The sequence below is a fragment of the Hemiscyllium ocellatum genome, unplaced genomic scaffold, assembly GCF_020745735.1.
Source record: "Hemiscyllium ocellatum isolate sHemOce1 unplaced genomic scaffold, sHemOce1.pat.X.cur. scaffold_3765_pat_ctg1, whole genome shotgun sequence".
Taxonomy (NCBI): Eukaryota; Metazoa; Chordata; class Chondrichthyes; order Orectolobiformes; family Hemiscylliidae; genus Hemiscyllium; species Hemiscyllium ocellatum.
This window is the reverse complement of record NW_026868616.1, coordinates 1-12,313: the sequence shown is the minus strand read 5'-3', so window position 1 is coordinate 12,313 and position 12,313 is coordinate 1. Positions and strand designations below refer to the sequence as shown.

Below are 12,313 nucleotides of genomic sequence, written 5' to 3'. Positions count from 1 at the left end.
ACAGCTGAACAAGCCACAGTGGTGCTTTATTCCATTGATAATACTCCCCACTGGGATATCGGAGCGATCGGGAGAGGAAGGGAGGGAGGGTGGGGGAGGGCGGACGGGTTAGGATGCTGCTAGGTACCCCAGTCCCTGAGGTTTGAGACGGCTGGGTGGGTGGGTGGGGAGGGGAGAGGTACTGTGGGGGAGGGGTTGGTAGGGACGGGGGGGGAATGGGTCAGGGATTCAGGATCCGGAGGGATCAGTCAGGGATCTGCTGGTGGGGACGGAGGGATCAGTCAGGGAGTCGGGGATGCGGGGGTGGGCGGTGGGTCAGGGGGATCAGTCAGGGAGTGGGGGATCCGGTGGTGGGTCAAGGGGATCAGTCAGGGATTGGGGGATCCGGTGGTGGGTCAGGGGGGATCAATCAGGGATTGGGGGATCCGGTGGTGGGTAGTGGATCAGGGGGGATAAGTCAGGGATTGGGGGATCCGGTGGTGAGTCAGGGGGATAAGTCAGGGATTGGGGGATCCGGTGGTGGGTCAGGGGGATCGGTCAGGGATTGGGGGATCCGGTGGTGGGTCAGGGGGATCGGTCAGGGATTGGGGGATCCGGTGGGGTGAGGGGGATCGGTCAGGGATTGGGGGATCCGGTGGGATCAGTCAGGGGTTGGGGGATCCGGTGGGATGAGGGGGATCAGTCAGGGGTTGGGGGATCAGTCAGGGGTTGGGGGATCCGGTGGGATCAGTCAGGGGTTGGGGGGGATCTGGTGGTGGGGTGGGGGATCAGTCAGGGGTTGGGGGGGATCTGGTGGTGGGGTGGGGGATCAGTCAGGGATTCGTGGATCTGGTGGTGGGTCAGGGGGATCAGTCAAGGATTCGGGGATCTGGTGGGAGTTAGAGGGATCAGTCGGATTGGGGGATCCAGTGGTGGGTCGGGGGATCAGTCAGGGATTGGGGGATCCAGTGGTGGGTCGGGGGATCAGTCAGGGATTGGGGGATCCAGTGGTGGGTCAGGGGGATCAGTCAGGGATTGGGGGATCCGGTGGGATTAGAGGGATCAGTCAGGGATTGGGGGATCCAGTGGTGGATGGGAGGGATCAGTCAAAGATTTGGGGATCCGGTGGGATCAGTCAGGGATTGGGGGATCTGGTGGTGGGTCAGGGGAATCCGTCAGGGATTGGGGATCCGGTGGGATGAGAGGGATCAGTCAGGGATTGGGGGATCCGGTGGGATGAGAGGGATCCGTCAGGGATTCGGGGGGGGATCTGTTGGGATTAGAGGGATCAGTCAGGGATTGGGGGGGGATCTGGTGGTGGGTCAGGGGGATCGGTCAGGGATTGGGGGATCTGGTGGGGTGGGGAGATTGGTCAGGGATTGGTGGTGGGGTGGGGGGAGCCCGGGGTGATCTAAATCAGAATAGGAACATGCAGTTAAGACGAACGGTTTTTCACGGTCTTGTTTTCTCACGTCTCGGAGTGACCACTCACTCCCTGACAACACTACGCCGTCTCAAGACCCCTTTGACAAATCTTTTTTTTCTGTTAAAACCTATATTTAGACATGAATACATAAGTTTCTCGACTGTGCAGTCTTCAGCGGGTCTCTTGTATTATTTCGCTGTGTGTAAGAGAGAGAGAGAGAGAGAGAGAGAGACAGGAACCAAGAGTGAGAAACAAGGCCAGAGAGAGAACAGAGAGAGAGAGAGAACAGAGAGGGATGGACATCACCTCTCAGGGTTCCTGAACCATCACTGCTAACCATCACTGCTAACCCTCCACCCCCTCCCCCCACCCCGAGCTTTCGCAACATCACACCGGTCCAGGGTGCACGTGCGACGCTCCCTCTCGGTTGAGGGGATTCTCCTGTAACACAGGAAAGCGAAACTTCCCGCGGTGTCCCAGGGGCAGCTGCAGGCCAGACCCCTTCCTCCCATCCCTTTGTGACGAGGGTCAGCACAACATCTACCTGCCCAACATCCTGGGGGTTCCCATTGAGAGAGAATCTAACCATCGCCCCCTTGACGTTCAATGGTGTTACCGTCACTGAATCCCCCCCTCCCCCCCCACTATCAACATCCTGGGGGTTCCCATTGAGAGAGAATCTAACCATCACCCCCTTGACGTTCAATGGTGTTACCGTCACTGAATCTCCCCTCCCCTCCACTATCAACATCCTGGGGGTTCCCATTGAGAGAGAATCTAACCATCGCCCCCTTGACGTTCAATGGTGTTACCGTCACTGAATCCCCCCTCCCCCCACTATCAACATCCTGGGGGTTCCCATTGAGAGAGAATCTAACCATCGCCCCCTTGACGTTCAATAGTGTTACCGTCACTGAATCCCCCACTATCAACATCCTGGGGGTCCCCATTGAGCAGAAACTGACCTGGACCCAGCCCCATCTCAATCCTGTGGCTCCAGGAGCAGGTCAGAGGCTGGGAACCCTGCAGTGGGGAACTCCCCTCCTGCTCTTTGTGAAATAGATCCAGCAGGCAGGACCATGGCATGGCTCTGAGGGGCTGGGGCCTCTTCCCCGTTGGGAACTGATGAATTCACCATGGGAGGCCGTGTGGTTGGAGGCTCCTGAGGCGAGAGATGACTTCTCCAGCAGTGGACCTTCTCGCCTCTGCCTCCCTCACTATCCACTGTACCCGCCTCAACCACTTCCCCCGGCAGCTCATTCCATCTGCGTACCACCCTCTGAGTTATAAACCCGTCCCTTGTTATTCCCTCCCCCCCCCACCCTCCCCTTAAACTGACGCCCTCTAGTCCTTGATTCCCCAACCCTGGGGAAAAAGACTGAGTGTGTTCACCCTCTCCATGTCTCTCATATACACCTCGATACGATTCCCCCCCTCAGTTTCCTCGGGCTGGGAAGAGAAAGGTCCGAGCTGGTCCCAATCTCTCCCTCTCACTCAGACGTTGAGTCCTGGCCCCCTTCTTCCACACTCCTCCCAGTTTAATAACATCCATTCTACAGTGAGGTGACTGAAACCGAACACAATACTCCCAAGTGGGGCCCCCCACAACATCCTGTCCAACTGCAACCTACCTTCCCAATGTCTCTCCTCAGTGCCCTGACTGAGGAAGGCTAAACGCTGCCTTCACTGCACCACTGGCTCCACCGCTACCAGGGAACTGTGCACCTGAAGGTCGGAGGGGCTGGACCGGGCCGGGCAGGGGGCTGTGGAGGGGCTCCTCTCTGCCGAATGCCTGCCTACCCAGAGAGGGAGAGTGGGCACTGCGGGGGTGAGGCGGGAGTGCTTTATCTCTCCACCTCCAACTCCTTCAGCGCCAACCACACCCCCCCCCCCCCCACCAAAACCTTCTCCTCTCCCTAACCGCACCCCCTTCACACTTTGCTCAATTGGCTGCAGAGGGACAAGCTGCTGTGGTCTTTGCCCCTGCCTCTGAGCCAGGAGGGCACCTACTCCAGAGGGAGAGGCAGCGCCAGGCGCAGAGTAAGAGGACGTGCCAGTACTCAAACTCCCTCAAGTCGGGAAGGGGCAGAGGTGGGTAATGAATGAATGATGGTGGTTGGCGTCACAGAGACATGCAGCAGGGAAGCAGACCGTTTGGCCCCACCTAACTCAGCTGGGGGGGGCCACCTGTCTGCTCCTAGCCCCCTCCCCCCACCCACCCCAAACCCTGCCCTGTCGGCGTTCCTTATCCAAATTCCATGCTGGAACTGCGTCCTCAGCAAGGCCACACCACACACGAACCACTCTCTGTGTAGAAGATTTGTCCCTTGTCAAATCTCTCTCCCCTCAACTTAAAAATTTGCCCCCTAGTCTTGACCTCCCTCCCCCCCCCCCCCCCCCCCCCACCTGCTGTAGGGAAAAGACCCTGACCCCTCGTGGTTTTATATAAACCTCTGTAAAGTCACCTCTCACTCTCGTTGAAGTGAGCAGCCATGAGAAAAACGAAACACTGAGGGGATTAGTTAGGCCAATCCAACGCTCGCACACTATCGCAATGAGTTTGGGACAGTTCATACTCTCCATGTCTACCTCGGTCAACATCCCCCTCCCTCCCCACCCCACCCCCAACCCCACCGCGAGGTAGTTTCCCCACTGCCGTCTGGCAACCCCAACCACCCCCCTGCCTCCCTACCTTCAAGGTAATTCCTGGCGAAAAACTTCAGACATTCATCGAGAAGGATGACCGGGAACGAGATCTCCAAAACCACCAGCCACTGGGTGATGGTTAGATGAGTCAGTTTGAAGATGAGCTGCATGAGAAACAGAGGTGTGAGAGAGAGAGAGAGGGAGAGAGTGAGAGAGAGAGAGAGTGAGAGAGAGGAGGAGGCGTTCAGATCCCACAGCAAGTAACTCCCCTCCTGACCACCACACCCAACACCCCCCTCCCCCCCCCCACCCACCGCCGACGTGCTGCGAGTCAGGAGGTCTGAGAGAATATTCCCCACTCGCCCTTAGCTCCATGAGACATAGGAGTGGAAGTAAGGCCATTCAGCCCATTGAGTCCACTCCACTTCCCAGCACTCTCCTCGTAGCCCTTCGTTCCTCCCGACTACATTCGAGACGCACGGGCACGTCCGGCTCGAAGGAGCCCCACTCTCCCCCCACCACCCCACCGTCGACACTCCCTCCCCCTGCCACCGGGGTAGACAGGCAGGAGAGTGGACCCTCGGACAGACGCGCTCCAGGGACGGACAGCACCTCCGCAACCCCCCCTGCTCCCCGGGGTGGCAGCAGGTCTGGGGGAAGGGGAAACGCCATCCTCTGCAGGTCCCCCACTGAGACACCCAGCCCACCTTCGCCACATCCCAACCCGGAACGCTGCCAGCCCAATCCTTCAGGGTCACACCCCTGGGGATCCCTCTGCTGTGGCACGGTGTCCCTACACTGGTACGGAGATACATTCCCACGGGGAGGGGGGTCACGGGGAGGGGGAGGGGGGTCACGGGGAGTTACCTTCCCACGGGGAGGGGGAGGGGGGTCACGGGGAGTTACCTTCCCACGGGGAGGGGGGTCACGGGGAGTTACATTCCCACGGGGGGAGGGGGGTCACGGGGAGTTACATTCCCACGGGGGGGAGGGTCACGGGGAGTTACATTCCCATGGGGGGAGGGGGAGGGGGGTCACGGGGAGTTACATTCCCACGGGGGGGGGGGGGGGGTGGGGGGTCACGGGGAGTTACATTCCCATGGGGGGTCACGGGGAGTTACATTCCCACGGGGGGGAGGGTCACGGGGAGTTACATTCCCACAGCGGGGGGGTCACGGGGAGTTACATTCCCATGGGGGGGGGAGGGGGGTCACGGGGAGTTACATTCCCACGGGGGGGAGGGTCACGGGGAGTTACATTCCCACAGCGGGGGGAGGGGGGTCACGGGGAGTTACATTCCCACGGGGGAAGGGGGAGGGGGGGTCACGGGGAGTTACATTCCCACAGGAAGGGGTCACAGGGAGTTACATTCCCACGGGGGGGGGGGGGGAGGGAGGGAGGGATGGGGTCACGGGGAGGAGGGAGGGGGAAGGCGGAGTTTCACGGCGGTTATCCTGACATCTGTTCTGGAAAGGCTGGCCAGAGTGGCCCCTGATCTGGAGTCAGGGGGAAGGGGGTCAGCGGCCTGGCGTTTTCCCCCCACCTTGTCCTGACGGATGGGGCTGGCTTGGAGGCGGTGGTCCCGTCGCTGCCTGACCCCCCCCCCCCCCCCCCCCCCCCCCCCTTCTCCAGCCCCCTCAGCGATACCTACCGGCAAGGGGTCCACGTATAGGATGAAGAAGTGAAGCGACATGGAGAGGCAGATCGCGCCCAGCAACCAGCCGTTGAGCCAGGGCGGCATCCTGAGGAGGGACTGGTTCTCCGACAGGCTGTGGAGAGAAACCCCTGGTCAGCCCGCCACCGTCACTGTAACACCGTGAGGCTGGGGGGAGGGGAGGGGGGGTGGCGCACGGTGACCCCCACGCCGTTCTGCGGCGAGCGCGACGGGGAGCCGGTTCGGAGAGGGCGAGTTTGTTCCACTTCCTGCAAGGTCCCATCAACGCGCCCCTTGGCACCGGGGGAATTCAAACCCGGATTTTTTTTTTACGGGGGGGGCCGGGAGAGATTCCGGAGAGGAGGTTCACACCAGATCTCTGCTGAGGGAACCTGTGACGGGGGGAACAGCCGCTGGGCTGCCTGTAGTTTCCGGAGTTGTGCGTAATTTCTGGTCTCCCACCACCACGAAGGGATGTGGTGAAACGTGAGAGGGTCCGGAATAGAGTTGCAAGGATGTTGGAGGGTGTGAGCTACAGGGAGAAGCTGGGGCTGTTTTCCCTGGAGCGTCGGAGGCTGAGGGGTGACCTTATAGAGGGTTATAAAATCATGAGGGGGACAGGGATAGGGTAAATAGACAAGGTCTTTTCCCCCTGGGGTGGGGGAGCCCAGAACTAGAGGGTTATAAAATCACGAGGGGGGACATGGATAGGGTAAATAGACAAGGTCTTTTCCCCCTGGGGTGGGGGGAGTCCAGAATATAAAGGGCATGAGGGAGGAGAGGGGAAAGATATAAAAGAGACCAAAAGGGATAACTTTTTCCCCCAGAGGGTGGTCCGTGTATGGAATGAGCTGCCAGAGGGTGTGGTGGAGGCACAACATGTAAGAGGCATCTGGATGGGGATATGAATAGGAAGGGTTTGGGGGGATATGGGCCGGGTGCTGGCAGGTGGGACCAGATTAATTCAGGATATCGGGTCAGCATGGAGGGGTTGGACTGAATGGTCTGTTTCTGTGCTGTATGACACAAACTAGGAAACAACCCTGAGCTGGGAGGAGTGACGACTCCCCTTCTGATCGACAACGAAACAACCGCAGGGCTCCCTCTGATTACCAACTCGGGCAGCGTCTGTCCGCCACAGACTTCACAACCTCCTCAAGGCGGGGGGGGGGGTCCACAACGTCGCAGCGGCCCCTCAGGCACTGCTGCTCGTTCGGAACGTGACAGCTGGGGGGGGGGGGGCGAGATGAAGTGGAACCGATGCTGAGGGATTGCCAATCCCGGGTTGCTGGCTCAGGGGAGCTGCAGTGACCATCACATACCTGTTCAGAGCGTTGCTCATCTCGATGGTGACCAGGACAGACAGCGCCATGGTCATGGGCTCCGCCGCCTCGAAGATGTCGCACTCGATTCCTTCAAAGTCAGGATTCTCCTCCGTGCACTGCATGAAGTGGGACTGGGGAGGGGAGAGGTGGTCATCAAACACTGCCCGCACACAGACAGCTACACTGTCCCCCTCCCCACCATCCTCCCAGGACAGGGACAGCTACACGGTCTCCCCGCCCCCCACCCCCTCCCAGGACAGGGACAGCTACACTGTCCCCGCCCCCATCCTCCCAGGACAGGGACAGATACACTGTCCCCCTCCCCCATCCTCCCAGGACAGGGACAGATACACTGTCCCCCTCCCCCATCCTCCCAGGACAGGGACAGATACACTGTCCCCCCCACCAACCCATCCTCCCAGGACAGTGGCAGATACACTGTCCCCCCCTCCCCCCCATCCTCCCAGGACAGGGACAGATACACTGTCTCCCCACCCCCCATCCTCCCAGGACAGGGACAGATACACTGTCTCCCCACCCCCCACCCTCCCAGGACAGGGACAGATACACTGTCCCCCCCCCTCCCAGGGCAGGGACAGCTACACTGTCCCCTACCCCCATCCTCCCAGGACAGGGACAGATACACTGTCTCCCCACCCCCCATCCTCCCAGGACAGGGACAGATACACTGTCCCTCCCCCTCCCCCCACCCTCCCAGGACAGGGACAGATACACCGTCCCCACCCCCCCCATCCTCCCAGGACAGAGACAGATACACTGTTCCCCCCACCCTCCCAGGACATGGACAGATACACTGTCCCCCCCACCCTCCCAGGACAGGGACAGATACACTGTCCCCACCCCCATCCTCCCAGGACAGGGACAGATACACTGTCCCCCCCCCTCCCCACCATCCTCCCAGGACAGGGACAGATACACGGTCCCCCCGCCCCCCCACCCTCCCAGGACAGGGACAGATACACTGTCCCCCCCACCCTCCCAGGACAGGGACAGATACACGGTCCCCCCGCCCCCCCACCCTCCCAGGACAGGGACAGATACACTGTCCCCCCCACCCCCCACCCTCCCAGGACAGGGACAGATACACTGTTCCCCCCACCCTCCCAGGACATGGACAGATACACTGTCCCCACCCCCATCCTCCCAGGACAGGGACAGATACACTGTCCCCCCCCCTCCCCACCATCCTCCCAGGACAGGGACAGATACACGGTCCCCCCGCCCCCCCACCCTCCCAGGACAGGGACAGATACACTGTCCCCCCCACCCCCCCACCCTCCCAGGACAGGGACAGATACACTGTCCCCCACCCCCCATCCTCCCAGGACAGGGACAGATACACTGTCCCCCCTCCCCCCATCCTCCCAGGACAGGGACAGATACACTGTCCCCCACCCCCATCCTCCCAGGACAGGGACAGATACACTGTCCCCCCGCCCCCCCCACCCTCCCAGGACAGGGACAGATACACTGTCCCCCCCACCCCACCCTCCCAGGACAGGGACAGATACACTGTCCCCCGCCCCCCCACCCTCCCAGGACAGGGACAGATACACTGTCCCCCCTCCCCCCATCCTCCCAGGACATGGACAGATACACTGTCCCCCACCCCCCACCCTCCCAGGACAGGGACAGATACACTGTCCCCCACCCCCCATCCTCCCAGGACAGGGACAGATACACGGTCCCCCACCCAGCGCTATCGGTGCCTGCAGATCTGGACAGCAACGTGATGGTAACGGTTGACATGGTGATTTCCCACAGGAGAGATGTTGACTGGATAGTGTTTGAATTCAGTGGGTAAGGGGTAGGGGGAGCGTATCTGTCGCACGAGGGGGGGTGAGGTCACGGGCTGGGGAGGTGGGACGTCAGGGACTCACCAGTTGGTAGTATGTCACCTCCGGCCCATCCTCTGCATACATGAACCACCAGGCAGCAGCACCCACTGTCGCACAGCCCACATACCCTGGAGGAGAGGGAGAGAGGTTCATTAAACATGGCATCACAGTGTCAGTGGGAACAAATACCTCCCACAGCACGGGGCTCCCTGGGCGCTGACCCTCCCTCGGCGCTGACCCTCCCACAGTGCGGGGCTCCCTGGGCGCTGACCCTCCCTCAGTGCGGGGCTCCCTCGGCGCTGACCCTCCCACAGTGCGGGGCTCCCTCAGCGCCGACCCTCCCACAGCACGGGGCTCCCTCGGCGCTGACCCTCCCACAGTGCGGGGCTCCCTCGGTGCTGACCCTCCCACAATGTCCGCTCCCTCAGCACTGACCCTCCCACAGTGCGGGGCTCCCTCGGCGCTGACCCTCCCACAGCGCGGGGCTCCCTCGGCGCTGACCCTCCCACAGCGCGGGGCTCCCTCGGCGCTGACCCTCCCACAGCGCGGGGCTCCCTCGGCGCTGACCCTCCCACAGCGCGGGGCTCCCTCGGCGCTGACCCTCCCACAGCGCGGGGCTCCCTCGGCGCTGACCCTCCCACAGTGCGGGGCTCCCTTGGTGCTGACCCTCCCACAGTGCGGGGCTCCCTCGGCGCTGACCCTCCCACGGTGTGGGGCTCCCTCGGCGCTGACCCTCCCACAGTGCGGGGCTCCCTTGGTGCTGACCCTCCCACAGTGCCCGCTCCCTCAGCACTGACCCTCCCAAAGTGCGGGGCTCCCTCGGCGCTGACCCTCCCACAGTGCGGGGCTCCCTCGGCGCTGACCCTCCCACAGTGCGGGGCTCCCTCGGTGCTGACCCTCCCACAGTGCCCGCTCCCTCAGCGCTGACCCTCCCACAGTGCGGGGCTCTGCTCTAACCTCCGATGGCCATGTAGCGGAAGAAGAGCCAGCCACTGATGAGGGGCTCCTTGGGGCTCCGTGGGGGCTTGTTCATGATGTCGAGGTCTGGCGGGTTGAAACCCAGCGCAGTGGCTGGCAGTCCGTCTGTCACCAGGTTCACCCACAGCAGCTGGACAGGAATCAGGGCCTCAGGGAGACCCAGGGCAGCTGTCAGGAAGATACTGAGGAAGGACAATTCATCACCAAGTCAGAACGCTGCAATACAGTCAGGCCATCCCGCTGTCCACTCACTCCAACCCCCACACAGACAGGGCAGGGGGGGTTACAGGGATAGGGAGGGGGTGTAGGGGGGTTACAGAGATAGGGAGGGGGTGTAGGGGATACAGAGATAGGGAGGGGGTGTCGGGGTAGGAAGAGGTGATAGAGACTACAGAGAGACAGGGAGACAGAAACCGAGAGGTCCTGGGAACAACAGAGTCTGAGGCGTGACCCTGTCGGGGTTTACAAAAATCAAAAGGGGACGTGGGTAGGGTGAACAGACAAGGTGCTTTCCCCCTGGGGTGGGGTAGCCCAAAGCACCAGGGGCCTCGGTTTAAGACAAGAGGGGGAGGAGATTTAAAAGGGACTCGAGGCCCAACTTTTTCCCCCAGAGGGTGGTGCGTGTGTGGAATGAGCTGCCAGAGGAAGGGGTGGAGGCTGGGACAGTGACAACATGGAACAGACACCTGGGTGGGAACGTGAACAGGAAGGGATTACAGGGATCGGGGCCAAGTGCTGGCAAACGGTACTAGGTTAGGTTAGGATATCTGGGTCAGCATGGGCAAGTTGGGCCGAAGGGTCTGTTTCCACACTGCTGGTCTCTGTGACTGTATGACAGAGGGATGGAGAGCACGGGAAGGACTGAGATGGAGGGGACAGGGAGAGGGGAGAGGGGGGACGGGGAGGGGGGAGGGGGGACGGGGAGGGGGGGGGGGGGACGGGGAGAGGGGGACGGGGGAGGGGACGGGGAGAGGGGGACGGGGGAGGGGACGGGGAGAGGGTACGGGGAGAGGGCGCGCTGGGTAACAGGGGTTAGCAGCCGTGGAGCGGGCGATGCCCCGGAGTGGGGGTTTTTTAACGGGGTGGAGGGCTGACGCAGGCAGGAAGGGACTCACCAGACCACCTCGCCGACGTTGGAGGAGATGAGGTAGCGGATGAACTGCTTCATGTTGTTGTAGATGGCGCGGCCCTCCTCCACTGCCGACACGATGCTGGAGAAGTTGTCGTCGGCGAGGACCATCTCAGACGCACTCTTGGCCACCGCTGTGCCCGATCCCATGGCAATGCCAATCTCCGCCTTCTTCAGGGCCGGAGCGTCGTTCACTCCGTCTCCCGTCTGTACAGAGAGTGAGGGAGGGAGGGGGGAGAGGGTCATCACGTACAGGGGCACGGCCAGCTCCCTGAGCCCGAGCCTGACCCGCCCAACAGCCCACCCACTGCACCAGAGGCGTTATAGTTACCGGGCCCCCTCACTGTGCATCATCCACCCCACCCCCCACACACCCAGTACAACCCCCCACAACGCACCCACCACCCACCCACCCACAAAGCTGGAGGCCACTCAGCTCCTCCTCTCCCACCTCCGGCCTGTCACACAGGGACACGAGGCCGTTCAGCCCCTCTCCCTCCAGCCTGTCACACAGGAACAGGAGGCCGTTCAGCCCCTCCTCTCCCACCTCCAGCCTGTTACACAGGGACACGAGGCCACTCAGCTCCTCCTCTCCCACCTCCGGCCTGTCACACAGGAACAGGAGGCCGTTCAGCCCCTCTCCCGCCAGCCTGTCACACAGGGACACAAGGCCGTTCAGCCCCTCTCCCACCTCCGGCCTGTCACACAGGGACACGAGGCCGTTCAGCCCCTCCTCTCCCACCTCCGGCCTGTCACACAGGAACAGGAGGCCACTCAGCCCCTCCTCTCCCACCTCCGGCCTGTCACACAGGAACAGGAGGCCGTTCAGCCCCTCCTCTCCCACCTCCGGCCTGTCACACAGGAACAGGAGGCGATTCAGCCCCTCCTCCTCCAGCCTGTCACACAGGGACACGAGGCCGTTCAGCCCCTCCTCCTCCAGCCTGTTACACAGGGACACGAGGCCGTTCAGCCCCTCGTCTCCCACCTCCAGCCGGTCACACAGGAACAGGAGGCCACTCAGCCCCTCGTCTCCCACCTCCAGCCGGTCACACAGGAACAGGAGGCCACTCAGCCCCTCCTCTCCCACCTCCGGCCTGTCACACAGGAACAGGAGGCCGTTCAGCCCCTCCTCTCCCACCTACAGCCTGTCACACAGGAACAGGAGGCCGTTCAGCCCCTCTCCCTCCAGCCTGTTACACAGGGACACGAGGCTGTTCAGCCCCTCTCCCTCCAGCCTGTCACACAGGGACACGAGGCCGTTCAGCCCCTCTCCCTCCAGCCTGTTACACAGGGACACGAGGCTGTTCAGCCCCTCTC

At 62.1% G+C, this 12,313-nt stretch overlaps 1 protein-coding gene across 1 annotated transcript; it reads right to left on the bottom strand.

Moving 5' to 3' along the window:
- Positions 1 to 7: 7 nt before the first annotated feature.
- LOC132813519 (sarcoplasmic/endoplasmic reticulum calcium ATPase 1-like) lies at positions 8 to 11,203 on the bottom strand (the record flags this gene model as incomplete). Its single annotated transcript, XM_060823177.1, has 7 exons — positions 8 to 1,601; positions 4,098 to 4,215; positions 5,703 to 5,820; positions 7,028 to 7,161; positions 8,932 to 9,017; positions 9,847 to 10,049; positions 10,983 to 11,203. Coding segments are annotated over 7 exons (888 nt in total), but the record flags the coding sequence as incomplete, so codon positions are not given.
- Positions 11,204 to 12,313: the final 1,110 nt, after the last annotated feature.